General features: G+C 36.5%; 1 protein-coding gene across 1 annotated transcript in view; it reads left to right on the top strand.

The window, feature by feature from the left end:
- The window catches only part of TSEN15 (tRNA splicing endonuclease subunit 15), a 28,691-nt gene extending 14,461 nt beyond the window's left edge, over window positions 1-14,230 (top strand). The window contains exons 4-5 of the mRNA XM_040263815.1: window positions 13,173-13,314; window positions 13,849-14,230. Coding sequence (XP_040119749.1) covers window positions 13,173-13,314; window positions 13,849-13,869 — 163 coding nt within the window. The 3' untranslated portion in view covers window positions 13,870-14,230. The remainder of the gene's footprint in view (window positions 1-13,172; window positions 13,315-13,848) is intronic.
- The last annotated feature ends 1,744 nt before the right edge of the window (window positions 14,231-15,974 follow it).

Here is a 15,974-nt window from a genome sequence, read left to right as displayed (position 1 = left end):
ACGGGACCACACTCTGTCATTTTCATAGTTAGTTAAACTTAGTTATGAACTATTTCCCTGGTGATAATAATCTCACCGTAGTCCTTAACTATGGCAGTAACTGTCTTGCAGCTTGACTACTGAGTGAGAGAGTGGCATATATATTTGAAAAGCTTATTCTTTCCATTATTTATTTTATGGTGTATATGTTTTGGTTGGCCAGAAAGTTAATTCAGGTTTTTTTTTTTTTTCAGTAAAATTTAATGGAAAGCCTCCAATGAACTTTTTGGCCAACCCAATTATTTGGTGACTCCTTAAAAGGTAACAGTTCTAGGCAACATTTAATGTTATGTCTATGTCAGTTTCTCAGAATGCCCAGACAGTTTTTGTGTCCATTTCCTACTCATTTTCCCAGGGTTGGCCCCTGTAGGTTTTATGTATGTAGTTTCTGGCAAGAATACAGGCAGATTCCATCACAGACCAAACGTGTGTTTGAATAGTGAAGTCGCTCACTCATGTCCGACTCTTTGGGACCCCATGGACTGTAGCCTACCAGGCTCCTCTGTCCATGGGATTTTCCAGCAATAGTACTGGAGTGGATTGCCATTTCCTTCTCCAGGAGATCTTCCCAAACCAGGGACAGAGCCGGGTCTCCCGCATTGTAGATAGACACTTTACCGTCTGAGCCACCGTCCTGTGTGTTTGAATAGCAGTGAGTTAATGCAGTACTTTGAGCAAAGTGCAGTCTCTGGTCATTGTTTTCTCTAAAGCACTTTACACATGAAATTAGTGTGTGTGTCCTCTGTTGCCTTCCAGGCTCCTCTGTCCATGGAATTTTCCAGGCAAGAATACTGGAGTGGGTTGCCATTTCCTACTCTAGGGGATCTTCCCAACCCAGGGATAGAACATGTGTTTCTCTCCCCCCCCCACCCCCCCCAGACTTTAAGCTTTTTATTTTGTATTGGAATATAGCCGACTAACAATGCTGTGGTAGTTTCAGATGAACAGGAAAGGGACTCAGCCATACATATACATGTATCCATTCTCCCCCAGTCATGACTCTCATCCAGGCTGGCACATAACATTAAGCAGAGTTCCATGTGCTATATACAATATTGGGCTTCCCTGGTGGCTCAGACGGTGAAGAATCCGCCTGCAATGCAGAACACCTGGGTTCCCTCCTGGGTCAGGAAGATCCCCTGGAGGGGGGCATGGCAACCCTCTCCAGTATTCTTGCCATCCTGACATTGATCTTTGTTAAATGTCCCTAAATGGATGAAGTCTATTACAACAAAATTAAGGTAGTTTTATAGGCTTCTGTAATAGTACTAGTATTATGAGTAGTTGTATATGGGAAAATACCTTCCTTAAGAAACTTACACAAGGACCCATAGCAAATTGTGAGGGGAAAAAAAAAATTTTGTGTTTTTTAGCTGTCAGTTTTGTTTTATTTTTCCTGGTGGAACTATGTCATTTTCCAATTTCCATATCAATTTAGTTTCCTCAGTACATGAGAGATATGCTGAAAATTCAAACCCCATTTGCCATGTTTTAAGCTTATCTGTTTTTATATATAAGTTTTTTAAAAACGCCAAGCAGATAATTTTTTTTAAACAGCTGAGCAGAGTATTTTTTACAATTATGAGATCCAGGGATAGTTAAGATACTGTTTTTTTTTTTAATGCTCAGTAAATCTCTTTTGTTACAAAGGGCTATAGTTCCTTGCTGAGTAATACCAATGCATCATTCATCCTTTTAAACCTGACTAAATTATAAATGACTCTCTTCTCTCAGTGCCAGAGAAGGATAGTGGATAGCTTATGTGAGGATGGAACCTCTCCGATGACCGTTTTATCCCTCCACTTCCACAAATTAGTGGCGTTTCTTTTGATGTATGATGATTGATGACCTCTCTAAAATGGGTACCTTCTACCAGTTTATCTGAAAGGCAGTTTTTCCAAATGTTCTCTTTCTTAGCGTCTTCCTATCTGAACATCACTCTGGAAATTAGGGAGAAAAAAAGCCTTTAACATTTCATACACCAGATTGGTTATCTGCTAGTTCAGCAGCCATAAGGCTAAAAGTCTAATAACTTTTGCCATTTGATTTGATCAGAACTCTTTCGGTGAGATCTTTATATAATTTATGCTTTAAGAGAAGTGAAAAAATTCATTATACATAAAAATAGTGTCAGAGCCAAAGTTAGACTAGAAATCCTGTGAGTTTTCAATCTGATGCTTAGCTTATTAAACCGTATCAACCTGTTTCCTGCAATGTTGTTGTCAAGGTTTTCAGTGTTTCAGAAGAATACATTCTTCCTGACTGCAGTTCTTTTTACTTTGTCGGAGTTAATGTAGCTTTTAAATATAGTTTTTAAGGCCCGTAAAGAGTAATTTTTCTTTTTTTAAAGGACATAATTATTTTTAAAATATTTTATTAGCTGTTTATGTGTTCTCACAGCAGTAACCCAAATAATAAAAATGAACCAGTTGTTTATTTTTAAATCCATTGTGCCCAGTGTTTTTTTTGAGGAAAGAGGAAAAAACCCATATTTTAAAACACAGATATGTAGGAAAAATTAAAATTTAATTTATTATTCTTATACTAAAATAGTATAACTTTCAGTAAAAATTTTATGAATATCCATAATTATACTTTCTCTTGGAGCATTAAATATGAATATAAATGAATATTAATAGAATTATAGACCATCTAGAGTCAAAGAAGCATCTTTTTGTTTGAGGGGAAAGATAAAAAAGTAAATTGCATATTGCTGCCTCATATTTTAGGTTGCTTATTCATTTATTAGGCATCTGTTGTGTGCCTGGTTGCCTTTTTGGTTTGTTTATGATTTCCTTTGCTGTGCAAAAACTTTAGAGAATTAACCTGTGGTTACCAGAGGGGAAGTGTTGTGAGGCGAGATGGTCAGGGAGTTTGGGATTGACATGTACATACTGCTATATACTTAGAATATAGCAACTGGATAACCAACAAGGACCTACTGTAAGCATGGGAAACTCTGCTCAATATTATGTAACAACCTAAATGGAAAAAGAATTTGAAAAAGAATAGATGCATGTTAAAAAAAAAAAAGCTCTTTATTTGCCTTCTTTCATAAATGGCAACACTATGCATTCTGAAGCTCAGGCCAGAAACCTTGCAGATAGTTATCGCTTTGTATCTATCTATCTATACTTTATCTTTTAGAACAATTTTAAATTTACAGAAAACTTGAGTGGATAGTACAAAGGCTTCCCACTTAAGTTTCAGTCCAGCACAGTGTTTATTAGTTATTATTGTCTTGCTTTAGTAGGGTACATTTGTTGTAATTAATGAACCAATATTGATATAGTTTTATTAAGTAAGGTCCATAGTTTTACATTAAGGTTCACTCTTTTTATGGTACAGGTCTACTGGTTTTAACACATGCATAATGTCACATATCTACTGTTATACACAATAGTTTTATTGCCCTAAAAATCCTGTGTGCTGCATATAGTCATCCCTTTGCCCCCACTCTGAACTGCTGGCTGCCACAGAACTTTTAACTCTCTGTAGCTTTGCCTTTTTTAGAATGGTGTATAGTTGAGAGTTTTGATTAGGATTGTGCTTAATTTATAGATTGCAATGGGAAGAATTGGCGTCTTAATAACACTGAGTCTTCCTATCCAAGGATATGGACTGTTTCTCCATTTATTTAGATCTCCTGTGATTTCTTTCATCAGAGTTTTATAGTTTTCTTTAAACAGATCCTATGTATATTTTTCTTAGTTTATACCTAAAGTATTTAACTTTTTGGATGCTAACATAAATGGTGTTGTGTTTTTCATTTGAAATTCCAGTTGTTCATTGCTGGTATATAGGAAAGCGACTGACTTTCATATATTAACCTTGCTAGATAATCTCTGATTAGTTTTAATCCACCCATTCTCAGACCTCCAAATTAATTTGTTAACAAATTCTGTCACTTCTCCCTTAAAAGTTTACCTGAAATCTGACCACCTCTCACCTCTTTTGCTATACCGTATCATGCTGGTATAAGCTACTGTCATCTCACCCTCTGTATGTTGCAACCTACAAAGTGGCCCTCTTTTATTAGCACATTTATTGTTACCCAGTGTATTATATATTATTTACTTTCTTCTTCCTCCCACTTCCTTGATGGAAACAGGAACTTTGTTCTGTTCATTGCTATTAATACTTCCCCTGTGCCTAACCTAGTACCTGATATCTGGTGTCAGATAGGTATTTGTTGGATGAGTGAGGGAAATGACTCAATTTCTGCAAAAGAAAGTTGCTGAATAATATCTTATAGAACATAAGGTTGCTCCAAGCAACCTTACAAGAGTTTCTAAAAAACTAGAGTGTCTACAAAATTCATCTGTTTGCAAGATTTTCCCACACTTTACGTGATAACTGAAACTGTCTACATCTGAGGAGAGAACAGTCACAGATCTGGAGAGTCCCTCTGCTGATGCTATGAATAGGCTCCTTACCTTTTAGTTAAATTGTTTTTCATCCATATCTTCACCGCTCAACATGCCCTTCTTTTGCCTAAGTGCCTTGGAAGAAGGACTTATAGTAATGCTGGAGTGAAGGGTTAATAGAACTAACAGATCCTCCTTTAGAACATTTTTAAAGATGTTCTTAGTTATAAGATTTAATTCTGAAGTGCTACATATTTTTTGAAGGATACTCCCCTTATTATTTCCCTGTAAAAAATATTCCTTCTCTCCAAAAGTATATATTCTTTATTACAAATTCATTAAGTGATCATTATTTTATATGATGCCTGAAGTCTAATAACTTGTGAAGTGACTTCTGGCGTTTGCCTGCATATCAGGATGCGTGTCCTCATTCGACCTCTGCTGGAAATCTGCCTCTGGTGAAACCACCCATTCTGGCAGCTTCTTTCAACTAGCATAGCATTTTTTTTTTCTTACCCTCAAGAAAAAAACAAAAAACAAACTTGCAATTTATTTTAGCAGAATGACTTCCCACTGGGGCAAATAACCACACAGGCACTTAATTGTTGAGTAAACCCCCCTGAGACTGTAGCCGCCTTGATTTTTTATGAGGAAGGCATTGGCATGATCCCTTAGCGGGTGGTCTGTTATTCTTGAAACTTTGAGGGTTGAGCCTGTGGATGAGTAAGGCCCCGTGGGCACCAATTTAATCTTCATTGTGTTTCAGAGTAGCATTATGGTGTGTCCTTTCAATATATCATAAAGAGGCAGATCAGGGAGTTAATGTCTTTTATCAATACTAAAGCATGTATCAATTTGGCCACATTGAAGAGGACAGAAGAATTTTTTGCCTTCTGTGGGGTGAAATTAATAATAATTTTAACCCATGATGCATTAAGATTGAAGTTAAAATTAATGTTGTCTTCAACTTTTTTGCCCTTTGTGCAAATCTCCAGAGATTACTTAGTCTCTATTGTAGGGTTCTTACCAAAAAAAACTATATATATATATACATGCTAAGATTTATCGAAAGAATTTAAATAGCTTGGAGAAATGGCAGTAGCCAAATAATGTTCTCTGTGTGTTCAAGTTAGCTTTGTTAAACTTCAGAATCACTGTTTTCAGCATGCTGAGCTCCTCTCTAAACAGTTATAAGAAAGAAAAACCTGTTATAAACATCAAATTCTGTTACTGTTGATCAACAACTATGATACTGATTTATCTCTTTCTTAGGTGGGATTTTTTCCCTTAAACTGTAATGAACTCAAAAATCTGAAGATCTTATTGTTAATACATAGGTTATGTTTTACATATGTGAATTTCTATCAGATAAGAACTATAAAGAGTTTATCTAAATTATTATTTTAGATCTGTCTGATGTAACATCTCTACAATATCTTTCCAAAGAACTGAGCTTTTAAAAAATATGCATATAAGGAAACTTCGTTCTGTGGTTTCTAAATTAAGATTTCAAACTATGAGCTTGTTAGAGGTTAAATGAGACTATAGTATTTTAGCGATGCTTCATTATCCTCAGCATCTTTACAATCATGTGTGATTTTTAAAATAGAACTTTGAAACCTGTTGTTGTTGTTATATTGGGAAAGCACAGTCTATTGACTCAGATGCAAAGTAAACATCTTCAGGAGTTTATTAGTACCCCATAAGGGAACAAATAAGACAGATCTCAAATAGACAAAGATGATGGCATTACCTTAAACATGTGTTACAAATTGCCATTGACTGTAAGAGATCCTGAACAAGAATCTTTGTGAGACTTCCCAAGAGTGCTTTGAATAACAGAGGCAGAGAAATGATTTAATTCTGTTATTACTGAGAAAATTCATTGGTAATTCCCGCCCCGCTACACACACTTCCACAGAGGATAAACAGAGCTGTGAGATGGGAACTTCCATTTCATTTTTGACAGTGATTTCCCTCAACTCTGAAGACAATACCCCCTTTACAACTCTGAGCTAATTTTCAAATGTGAGGGTTTCCCACATGGGTGTTTTGAGTAAGTCTGAAAATGTTTTGCTATTTATATCAAAGAACTCTGGAAACAAATATGAATGAGATGGAAATTTCTATCCTAAATTTCAGTATTTGAGCTAGAATTCCCACGCAGTTTACATTAGGAGAAAACACACACACATACACATATACATTTCTGATTTAAATCATGTGATATTGGGAGAAAAAGAAAATAGGTAAAAGTTGTCTTAAGTTTGTTTTTTTTTTTTCCCTTCCATCTGTGTCCCATCTTTGTCATACCCTGCCAGTTAGGGATATTTAAAGAAATTTATTTGTAAGTTATGTACATTGCAGTAGCTTCAGAATGTTACTTTCCATTAGTGCTGTGTAATAACACTTCTGATTAATATTTATGGTTGCTTCATCTAAATATCTCTTTATAAAGGAAACCGCTGATATGAGCAGTAAGCTAGCTAATTATCATACCATTCAACATAGGTGGAAATTGTTTTTTAAGAGCAAGGTAGTGATTACCATATTACGTCCCAATTTTCAAAGAAGGAAATCTGGTGTAGATAGTTGATAAAAATACTGTATTCAGTGACTACTAGTCAGTTTGTAAAGCCTTTTCATGTATGCCACCCCATTGATTATTATAGTAATCCTATTTGTACACATCGAGGTATACTATCTTCAGATTATAGCATCATTTGTTAAAAAGACTTTCTTCATTGAATTGCCTTTGTACCTTTGTCAAAAATCAACAGATCAGACTTATAGTGTATTAAGAAGTAATACAGATGATAATATTAACACAAAGGATGGGGCTGTGAAGAAGCAAGAAATGGCATCAGAGAGTAACTTGAAGAAATATTAATACCAGCAATATTAAATATGTAGGTTAATATATTTTGTATCCTTTTTCCTCTTTTTTAAAGATATAAGATTGTATAAAGTAATAATGTAACACTGTACTGAGTTTATAGTATATAGGCATAATATATATGACAATAATAGCACAAAGGAGGGAGAAAGGAATGAAATTATATTGGAGTTTCTCTATTTGTTTTAAAACTGGATTAGAATTATTCTGAGTAAATTGTGATAAATTAAGGTGCATATAGTGTGATCTCTAGAACCACCACTAAAGAAACTCAAAAAAGTACAGCTGACCCTTGAACAATGCGGGGGTTAGGGATGCCAATCCTCTGCATAGTTGAAAGTCTGAGTATGACTTTATAGATGACCCTCTGTGTCTGCAGTTCTGTATCCACAGATTCAGTAAACCAGGGATCATAGTACTATAGTATTGAATACATATTTATTGAAAAAAATCCACAGATAAGTAGACCTGTGCAGTTCAAATCTGTGTTGTTCAAGGGTCAACTGTATAGTTTAAAAAAAACACAAAGTAATCAAAATAGTACTCTAGAAAATATCAATACAAAAGAAGGAGGTAAAGGAGGAACAGAGGGACAAAAAAAGACATGTGATATACAGATAGTGGAAGTGAAAATCACTCAGTCGTGTCCAACTCTTTGCGACCCCATGGCCAGAATACTGGAGTGGCTAGCTGTTCCCTCCAGGGGATCTTCCCAATCCAGGTCTTTCTCACTGCAGGCGGATTCTTTACCAGCTGAGCCACCCAAAACAAATAGCAAAATGGCATACGTAAATCCAACAATATTAATCTTATTTTAAATGTGAATGGATTAAACTTTCCAATCAAAGGACAAATTATAAGACTGAATATAAGAACAAGATCCAACTACATGCTCTCTGTAAGAGAGACACTTTACATTCAAAGACAACAATTTTGGGAAAGTCTGAACTATTTCTGCTACACTGCTGTAGCCTAAATGTGTACCCTGTGTTTCGTATGGTGAAATCTTTAGCCTAGAAGATGATGGTATTGTATGGATGTGAGAGTTGGACTATGAAGAAGGCTGAGCACCGAAGAATTGATGCTTTTGAACTGTGGTGTTGGAGAAGACTCTTGAGACTGCAAGGAGATCCGACCAGTCCATTCTGAAGGAGATCAGCCCTGGGTGTTCTTTGGAAGGAATGATGCTACAGCTGAAACTCTAGTACTTTGGCCACCTCATGCGAAGAGTTGACTCATTGGGAAAGACTCTGATGCTGGGAGGGATTGGGGGCAGGAGGAAAAGGGGATGACAGAGGATGAGATGGCTGGATGGCATCACTGACTCGATAGATGTGAATCTGAGTGAACTCTGGGAGTTGGTGATGGACAGGGAGGCCTGACATGCTGCGATTCATAGGGTCGCAAACAGTCGGAACACGACTGAGCGACTGAACTGAACTGAAAGCAATCAATGATGGTAGAACCCTCATAATGGAATTAGTGCCTTTAAAAGAGACCTCACAGAGCTCTCTTACCCCTTTTACCATGTGAAGATGCAGTAAGAGGGTTCTGGCTGTGAACCAGGAAGAGGACCTCCACTGGAGAGAGACCATGCTGGTGCCTTGATCTTGGACTTTTCAGCTTTCAGAACCCTGAAAAATAGACTTCTGATGTTTATAAGCTGTGGTATTTTGTTATAGCAGCCTGAACAGACTAAGATACACACTATTCTCTCTTCAGTTTCTTTCTGTAATTTACACGTATGTTAGACTGATATTGCACTAAAGGCCTCTGATGTTTTATTTAAAGAAAAAAAAAAGTTCTTCTTGTATTATACTTCAATTAATTTTTTTGTGACCTGTTTTTAGGTTCATTAAATTCTTCTGTTGTATCTAATCTGTCATTGAGCCTAGTCAATAATTTTGAAAATATATTTTTAGATTCTAGAATTTTCATTCTTTTGCTTAAATTTTTCATCTTATCACTCATTTTATCTGTTTTTTAATCAATACCATAATATTTATTGTAGTTATTTTAGAATCTTAACTCCAGCATCTAAGTTTTTCAGTAGCTTTAGTTTTCTGATGGTCTTCTTGTATTGATTTTTTGCTGTTGATTATTAGATATATTTTCCACCTTCTTCACATAGCTTTGAGTTTTTCATGGGATGCTGGCCATTGTGTATGCAGAAGAGACTGAGGTTGATAGACCGATGTGGATGCTACCTACCTGCCTGCCACCCACTCCGCCCCCCGAAGAGCTCATCCTTTCCTCTATCTCGCAGGTAGAGACAGAGTCTTATTTAGTCATTCAGATCAGAAGTCAAGAGGAATCATGGCTGAGTTGCAGCTTTATAGTGATCAGTTCTGTTCTGGTTTCAAATGTCTTGAGAATGGAATCAGGCCTCTCTCTTCAGCAGGGCCTAGTGATTAGGGTTTGCCTGCCATTTTCTAGTTCCTTCCCCAGCTTTTCATGCTGCTGCTTAAACACAGCAGAAGTCCCATGAGTAAGAATTGGTGAACTGGAGGGACTGATGTCCCTCAAGATTCCAATCCACCACACCAGTTCAAGTGTGTCTTTTAAATGTTGTGCTGTTTTCTCCTCGTCCCAGGGAAGTCACTTTCCTATGACTGGCTCACTCCTCCAGCCACAGTGACCAGACTTAGCAGTTGCCCTTGAGGGTTAGAAGTGGCCGTATCTTGGTCTCTAGTTTACCCAGGAAGGGCTCATTTCTCATTAGAATTTAGCTCCTTTATACCTCTTTGTGTTTACCTCTCTTTTATGGCATTAAAGAAAAATGGTATATTTTTAAGCAAATGAGATATTTTCTCTTTATTATCATAGGAATGGTGGTCTTTTGAGATCTTCTATATCCTAATTAGAAGTGAAATCTCCTTCTGCTCTGACTTTTGAATATGTAATATTGAAAAAAAGGAACACTGACTTGGTGATCATATCTTACAATTTTTATTCTTAACTTTTTTCATAGTGTAGAGTAGGGTTCAACAAACCTTTTCTTAAAGGACCAGGTAGTATGTTGGGCTTCATGGGCAGAGTGGCAAAATCAAGGCTATTTTGTAGGTACTTACATGACCATTCAAAATGTACCATTTGAAGATAGAAAGATCATTCTTAGCTCATGGGCTATAGAAAAACAGGTATCCAGAGTTTGGCAGGTGTAGAGACAAATGATAGAGCAATTTGAATGTTGTGATGACATGTAAGAGATGCGAGTTTGAACCCTGGGTTGGAAAGATCCCCTGGAGGTGGGCATGGCAACCCACTCCAGTATTCTTGCCTGGAGAATCCCATGGACAGAGGTGCTTGACAGGCTACAGTCCGTAGGGTCGCAGAGTCAGACACAACTGAAGCAACTTAGCATGCATGCCTGTTAAAGAAAACGCAAGCAAATGTCAGATATTTTGAAGAAATTACTACAGATACTTGGAAGCATTCTACTACATACTATTAACAATTTTTTTTCTTAGAAAGCTTTGACACTCAAAATTGGTACACGCCAGTGGAAACAGACACTTAAGTGTGTAAATACAAGGAAGTGATTACAATAATGTAGGTTTGCCCAAGGTGTCTCTGTAGGATTGGGGAAAGAAGATGATGCTTTGCTGACTCTTGGAAAGGAATTAAGATTTTTTTTCAGGCAAAAATTTTATTTATCCAATAATACCAGTATTACCATGCTGTTGAATTGACTCTCTCAAGGTCATCTTAGAAATGGTTTGATTATGAGGTTTGACAAACTTAGAAACTCATTTTCTCCTTATGTGATTATATACTTGTGAATATTAAATGACAGGTAGTAGGTAAGCAGCCTTTTTTGACTGTTTTAAGAAACCAGTTATCACGCTGTAACATATTACGCAGTGACTAAATGGTAGTTTAGCAAGAACAATTCAGTTTCAGCTTTCCCAGAGGTTTATTGCTGTTTTAAATCACTTTTAAAATCTTGTCTTCTCCACGGATTTTAAAAGAAGTATTATAATTACTGTAGGAAGACTATTTCAAAGCAGAGGCTTCTTTTTAGGTGCTTTATCAATTAAAGAGCTAGTAGGATGGGTGAAGAGTCACCACAAGAATTTTTACTTAGAATTGGGAGTAGAATTTAAGGGGACAAATCAGGCTTTTGCTAAAGAGAGTATAGTATTGTTGATGTATTCAGTTGTAGCATGTTAATATGCTAGTAAATCTTTTTCCAATTCCAGAAAATTGGTTAGCTTAATGAAAAAAAGCAGCTGATCATTTTTTACTTGCCCTTTTAAGAAGGCTCCCCTGGAGTTTACATTTTCCTCAATTACTGAACACAGGTTTTGTTAGGTAGGTAATAAGGATTTTTAGTTCATGGTAAGCAAAAGCTAACAGTGCTTTAAAGATCTTGATATTGGATTTACTAGATTATTTTTCACAGCAAGCAAACCAAAATCCTTCATAACATTGATACTTGACATTTAATTTTATAAAAAATTTTTTTCTCTCTGTATTTTTCTTTTTGCTTTTATTAAGTATCAGAATACATGGGAGCCACAGAAATATCTGTATTCATATCTAATAATTCTGACACTTGGAAAGATCCAGCAGAATTATTTAAAAAGAAACTACTACCTGTAGAAAGATGATTATCACAGTTTATCTTTCTTAGCACCATCCTCCTCACAAAAAAGAAAACCTGAAAGAACATTACAGCAATAGGGGAATGAGTGGATAAATTGTGAATCAACAGAATATTATATAACCTTAAAAAGACTGTAATTTTGAGCACCATGTAGAAGTATGGGGAAATATTTACTATAGTCTATTGAAAAAAAAGCAAAACCCTGAATACCAATTGTTTTGCTGTAAGATACCAAATTGGAACTTGGAAGATGAGTAATGGAAATTTTTAGCTAATTTAGATGCACTAAATACTGTTAGTATTAGTAAATACTGTTAGGGAAATAGATGGGGAAACAGTGGAAACAGTGTCAGACTTTATTTTTGGGGGTTCCAAAATCACTGCAGATGGTAACTGCAGCCATGAAATTAAAAGACGCTTACTCCTTGGAAGAAAAGTTATGACCAACCTAGATAGCATATTCCAAAGCAGAAACATTATTTGTCGACTAAAGTCCGTCTAGTCAAGGCTATGGTTTTTCCTGTGGTCATGTATGGATGTGAGAGTTGGACTGTGAAGAAGGCTGAGCGCCGAAGAATTGATGCTTTTGAACTGTGGTGTTGGAGAAAACTCTTGAGAGTCCCTTGGACTGCAAGGAGATCCAACCAGTCCATTTTGAAGGAGATCAGTCCTGGGATTTCTTTGGAAGGAATGATGCTACAGCTGAAACTCCAGTACTTTGGCCACCTCATGCGAAGAGTTGACTCATTGGAAAAGACCCTGATGCTGGGGGGGACTGGGGGCAGGAGGAGAAGGGGACGACTGAGGATGAGATGGCTGGATGGCATCACTGACTCGATGGACTTGAATCTGAGTGAACGGGAGTTGGTGATGGACAGGGAGGCCTGGCATGCTGCGATTCATGGGGTCGCAAAGAGTTGGACACGACTGAGCGACTGAACTGAACTGAACTGAACTAAAATACTGTTAGTGTCCCTTTCTGAAGGTTCCCTAGATACAGTTTTGATTCTCTTAGATATAATGATCGGGAGAGATGAGTGAATACAAAAGAGGAGGACTGAAAGTCAGTAGATAATGCTTATTTGTGGGATTTTCTGTATAAAAAGGTAACTTAAACGTTTATATTTGAGCCTTCAGACATTTCCTGAGTCAGCGTTATGGATATGTTATTGTGTACCTTGTCTCCAAGATTTTACAGTATTTCACCTTGTTATTAACTGAGTGACTGTAAATCCTAAATGTGTTATGGCTCTATTTTCAGGATAAGGGAAATCTTGAAGGCATCGCGAAAATTGCAAGGTGATCCCGACTTGCCCATGTCGTTTACTTTGGCTATAGTGGAGTCCGACTCTACAATAGTCTACTACAAACTCACTGACGGATTTATGCTGCCGGATCCTCAGGTCAGTTTGGAGGTGACTATCAGTAAAACAGTGAAAAAAGAAGAAAATTATGACATGATTTTAAGTGTGAATCAGTGTATTCATAGAACCATCGCTTCTTTTGCAATATGAAAATTCAAGGGAAAAAGGACTTGATATCTCATACCTCAGAATACTAGCTATGTTCTGTTCAAAGTAACATGTTCCTAGTTTTTTCACAAAAAATTATTTGACTTCCTCACTCTACAGAAAATTTTATAATTTCCAAGAGTCCTTCATGAAGTCATGACACATTTACTTATTTGATGAGTAACTGGGGTGGAATATAAAGGCTTATAATAGTTTTAACCAAAAGAACATTTAAGGAAATGTTAAATTGGTTGGCATTTTGACAGGAACAATTTAATACATAAATGTGTTTTATATGATTTCTTTACATACATTGTTAGCATAATTGAGATAATTACAATAAATATCTTTCAAGTTTTGCTTTAAATTACATTATCTTTTGGGGAAAAGGTCCATCCTGATCTTTTTCTTTTTTTTATGTTGCAGAATATTTCCCTTAGAAGATGACACCTATCCTTCCCGATGCTTACTTTGTTCACACAAGACTGGATTAAGAACCATCAGCCTGGTTCATCTTTTATCTCAGAGATAGTCAGGGCTGACTTAGCTGGTCCCATTCCGAAGTTTTGAAGAATAAAAGTTTCCCATATAGAAGAATTTATTTTGTTAAAAAAAAAAAATAGTAAGATAGTTGCTCTAGAACTTTCTCACCTGGAGACAGTTTGATTATAGTCATATGCAAGTTTATGCCTATGGTATGTTCAGAAGGATAGGACATTCTTGAGACCACCATCTCTTTCCCTTACTCAACTCTCTCTGTGCCTTTTGGTCACTACAGCTAGTCTGCAGAAATGGAGAATTTACTTTACTCTGCTTTTTCATCCCCAGTAGAAAGTGTTCTTTTGATTGGTTTTCATGGTACAATTAATGAAGGAAGTAACTTCTTTGGTTACTTTAAATCAAAATTAAAAATATGCTCATCTAGAGTATAAAATTGCATATCCAGATTAATAGGGGCCAGAGAAGTGTTACCTACCAGAGCACTGGGCCTTTTTTTTCCTCATTCTTACTACTACCACCATACTGTATCATAGCTGGACTATTGTAGGAGAGATATTAATAGTAACGGACAGTGTGAACCTTAAAAACATCTTTCTTCAGTAGACCTAGTTTTTCTACTTTTTCTTAATTAATTGTTGCAAAGAAAGGTATTTTAAAAGTTAAGGCAAAAACCAGAAAAATTTTTCTGGAAAGTGCCAGAAAGGAACTATTTTAGGTTTTTCAGGCAGGAAACCTGGGTTCGATTCCTGGGTCAGGAAGATTCCTTGGAGAAGGAAATGGCAATCCACTCAAGTACTCTTGCCTGGAAAATCCCATGGATAGAGGAGCCTGGCAGGCTACCGTCCAAGGGGCTGCAAGAGTTGGACACAACTTAGCGACTAAACCTAAACCATAGATTTTTCTCACAACTTCTCAGCTCTGCTGTTTGTAGAATAAAAATAATTGTAGACAGTATGTAAATGAATGGATATGCCTGTATTCCAATAAAACTTTATTTACAAACACATGGCCATAGTTTGCCAACACCTGGTCTGGGGAAATAGTCAATAAACATATAAAGGTAATGAATGGTACCCATTAAAAATTAGAAATGAGTATACTGTAAAACATGAGAAAATGTTTAGTAAAAAGAAAAAAGCAAGATACAAAAGTGTATGAATGGGTATGATTATGGCTGTAAATAACACACCAAGTGTATAATAAAAAAGAGGACAAAATAAATTCCTAACTGTGGTTATAATAGGAGGGCAGGGCAGTAAATGGATGGCTTTGTCTTTCTTTAAGATTTTAGTTTTTCTTTGTTGGTATTACTTTTATAATAAAAATGTTTTAAAGTAAAAAAATGTATCCTGAGATCTATATTTGTGATTTATTTTTGTATACTAATATTACCACAAACTTTGCAGCTTAAAAATACAACACATTTAATATCTCAACATTGGGTCCTTTGTAAGGCTGTCACGGCTATAGTCTCATCTGAGGCTGTATTGGAGAAAGGTCTCCTTCCTCACTCCTGTGGTTGGTAGCAGCTTTCTGTTCTCTGTGGGCCCTTGTACTGAGGACCTCGGTTTAGTGGGCTGTCAGCAAGAGGCCACCCTCTTTGTCGCATGAGCCTTGCCAGCGTAACTGGTTGTTTGCTCAAAGCCAGTGACAGAGAGTCAGCAAGGTGGACTTTGTAATCTTACATAATGTAGTCATGGATGTCCTGTCACCTTTGCCATTTTCTATTGGTTAGAAGCAAACCAGGGCTTATTATACTTGAAAACAGCAGTAACAAGAATGGGAACATGGCCAAAAGAAGGAGAATTGTTTAAAGCATCATTCTTGAGCCATAGTAGTTCCTGACTCCTTTCCTTTGGTGTTATTTGAATTTGACTTTTCTTTTTGATGGAAGATCTTGGTCACTCCTTCAGGCTCCTCTGCTTCCCCAGAAGGCCTGAAGATCCGCCAATTCAGAACAAAGTGTATTTCTGTGACCCCAGGTGGAAATTTGCAGACATTGGTTCTTAGGGTCTTTGCCATTTGACTCCTTTTGAGGCTTTTCATTGCAG

The sequence above is a fragment of the Oryx dammah genome, unplaced genomic scaffold (assembly GCF_014754425.2).
Source record: "Oryx dammah isolate SB20612 unplaced genomic scaffold, SCBI_Odam_1.1 HiC_scaffold_21, whole genome shotgun sequence".
In the NCBI taxonomy this organism is placed as follows: Eukaryota; Metazoa; Chordata; class Mammalia; order Artiodactyla; family Bovidae; genus Oryx; species Oryx dammah.
Note: the sequence above shows the minus strand (reverse complement) of the source record. Positions and strands in the feature narration are given on the sequence as shown.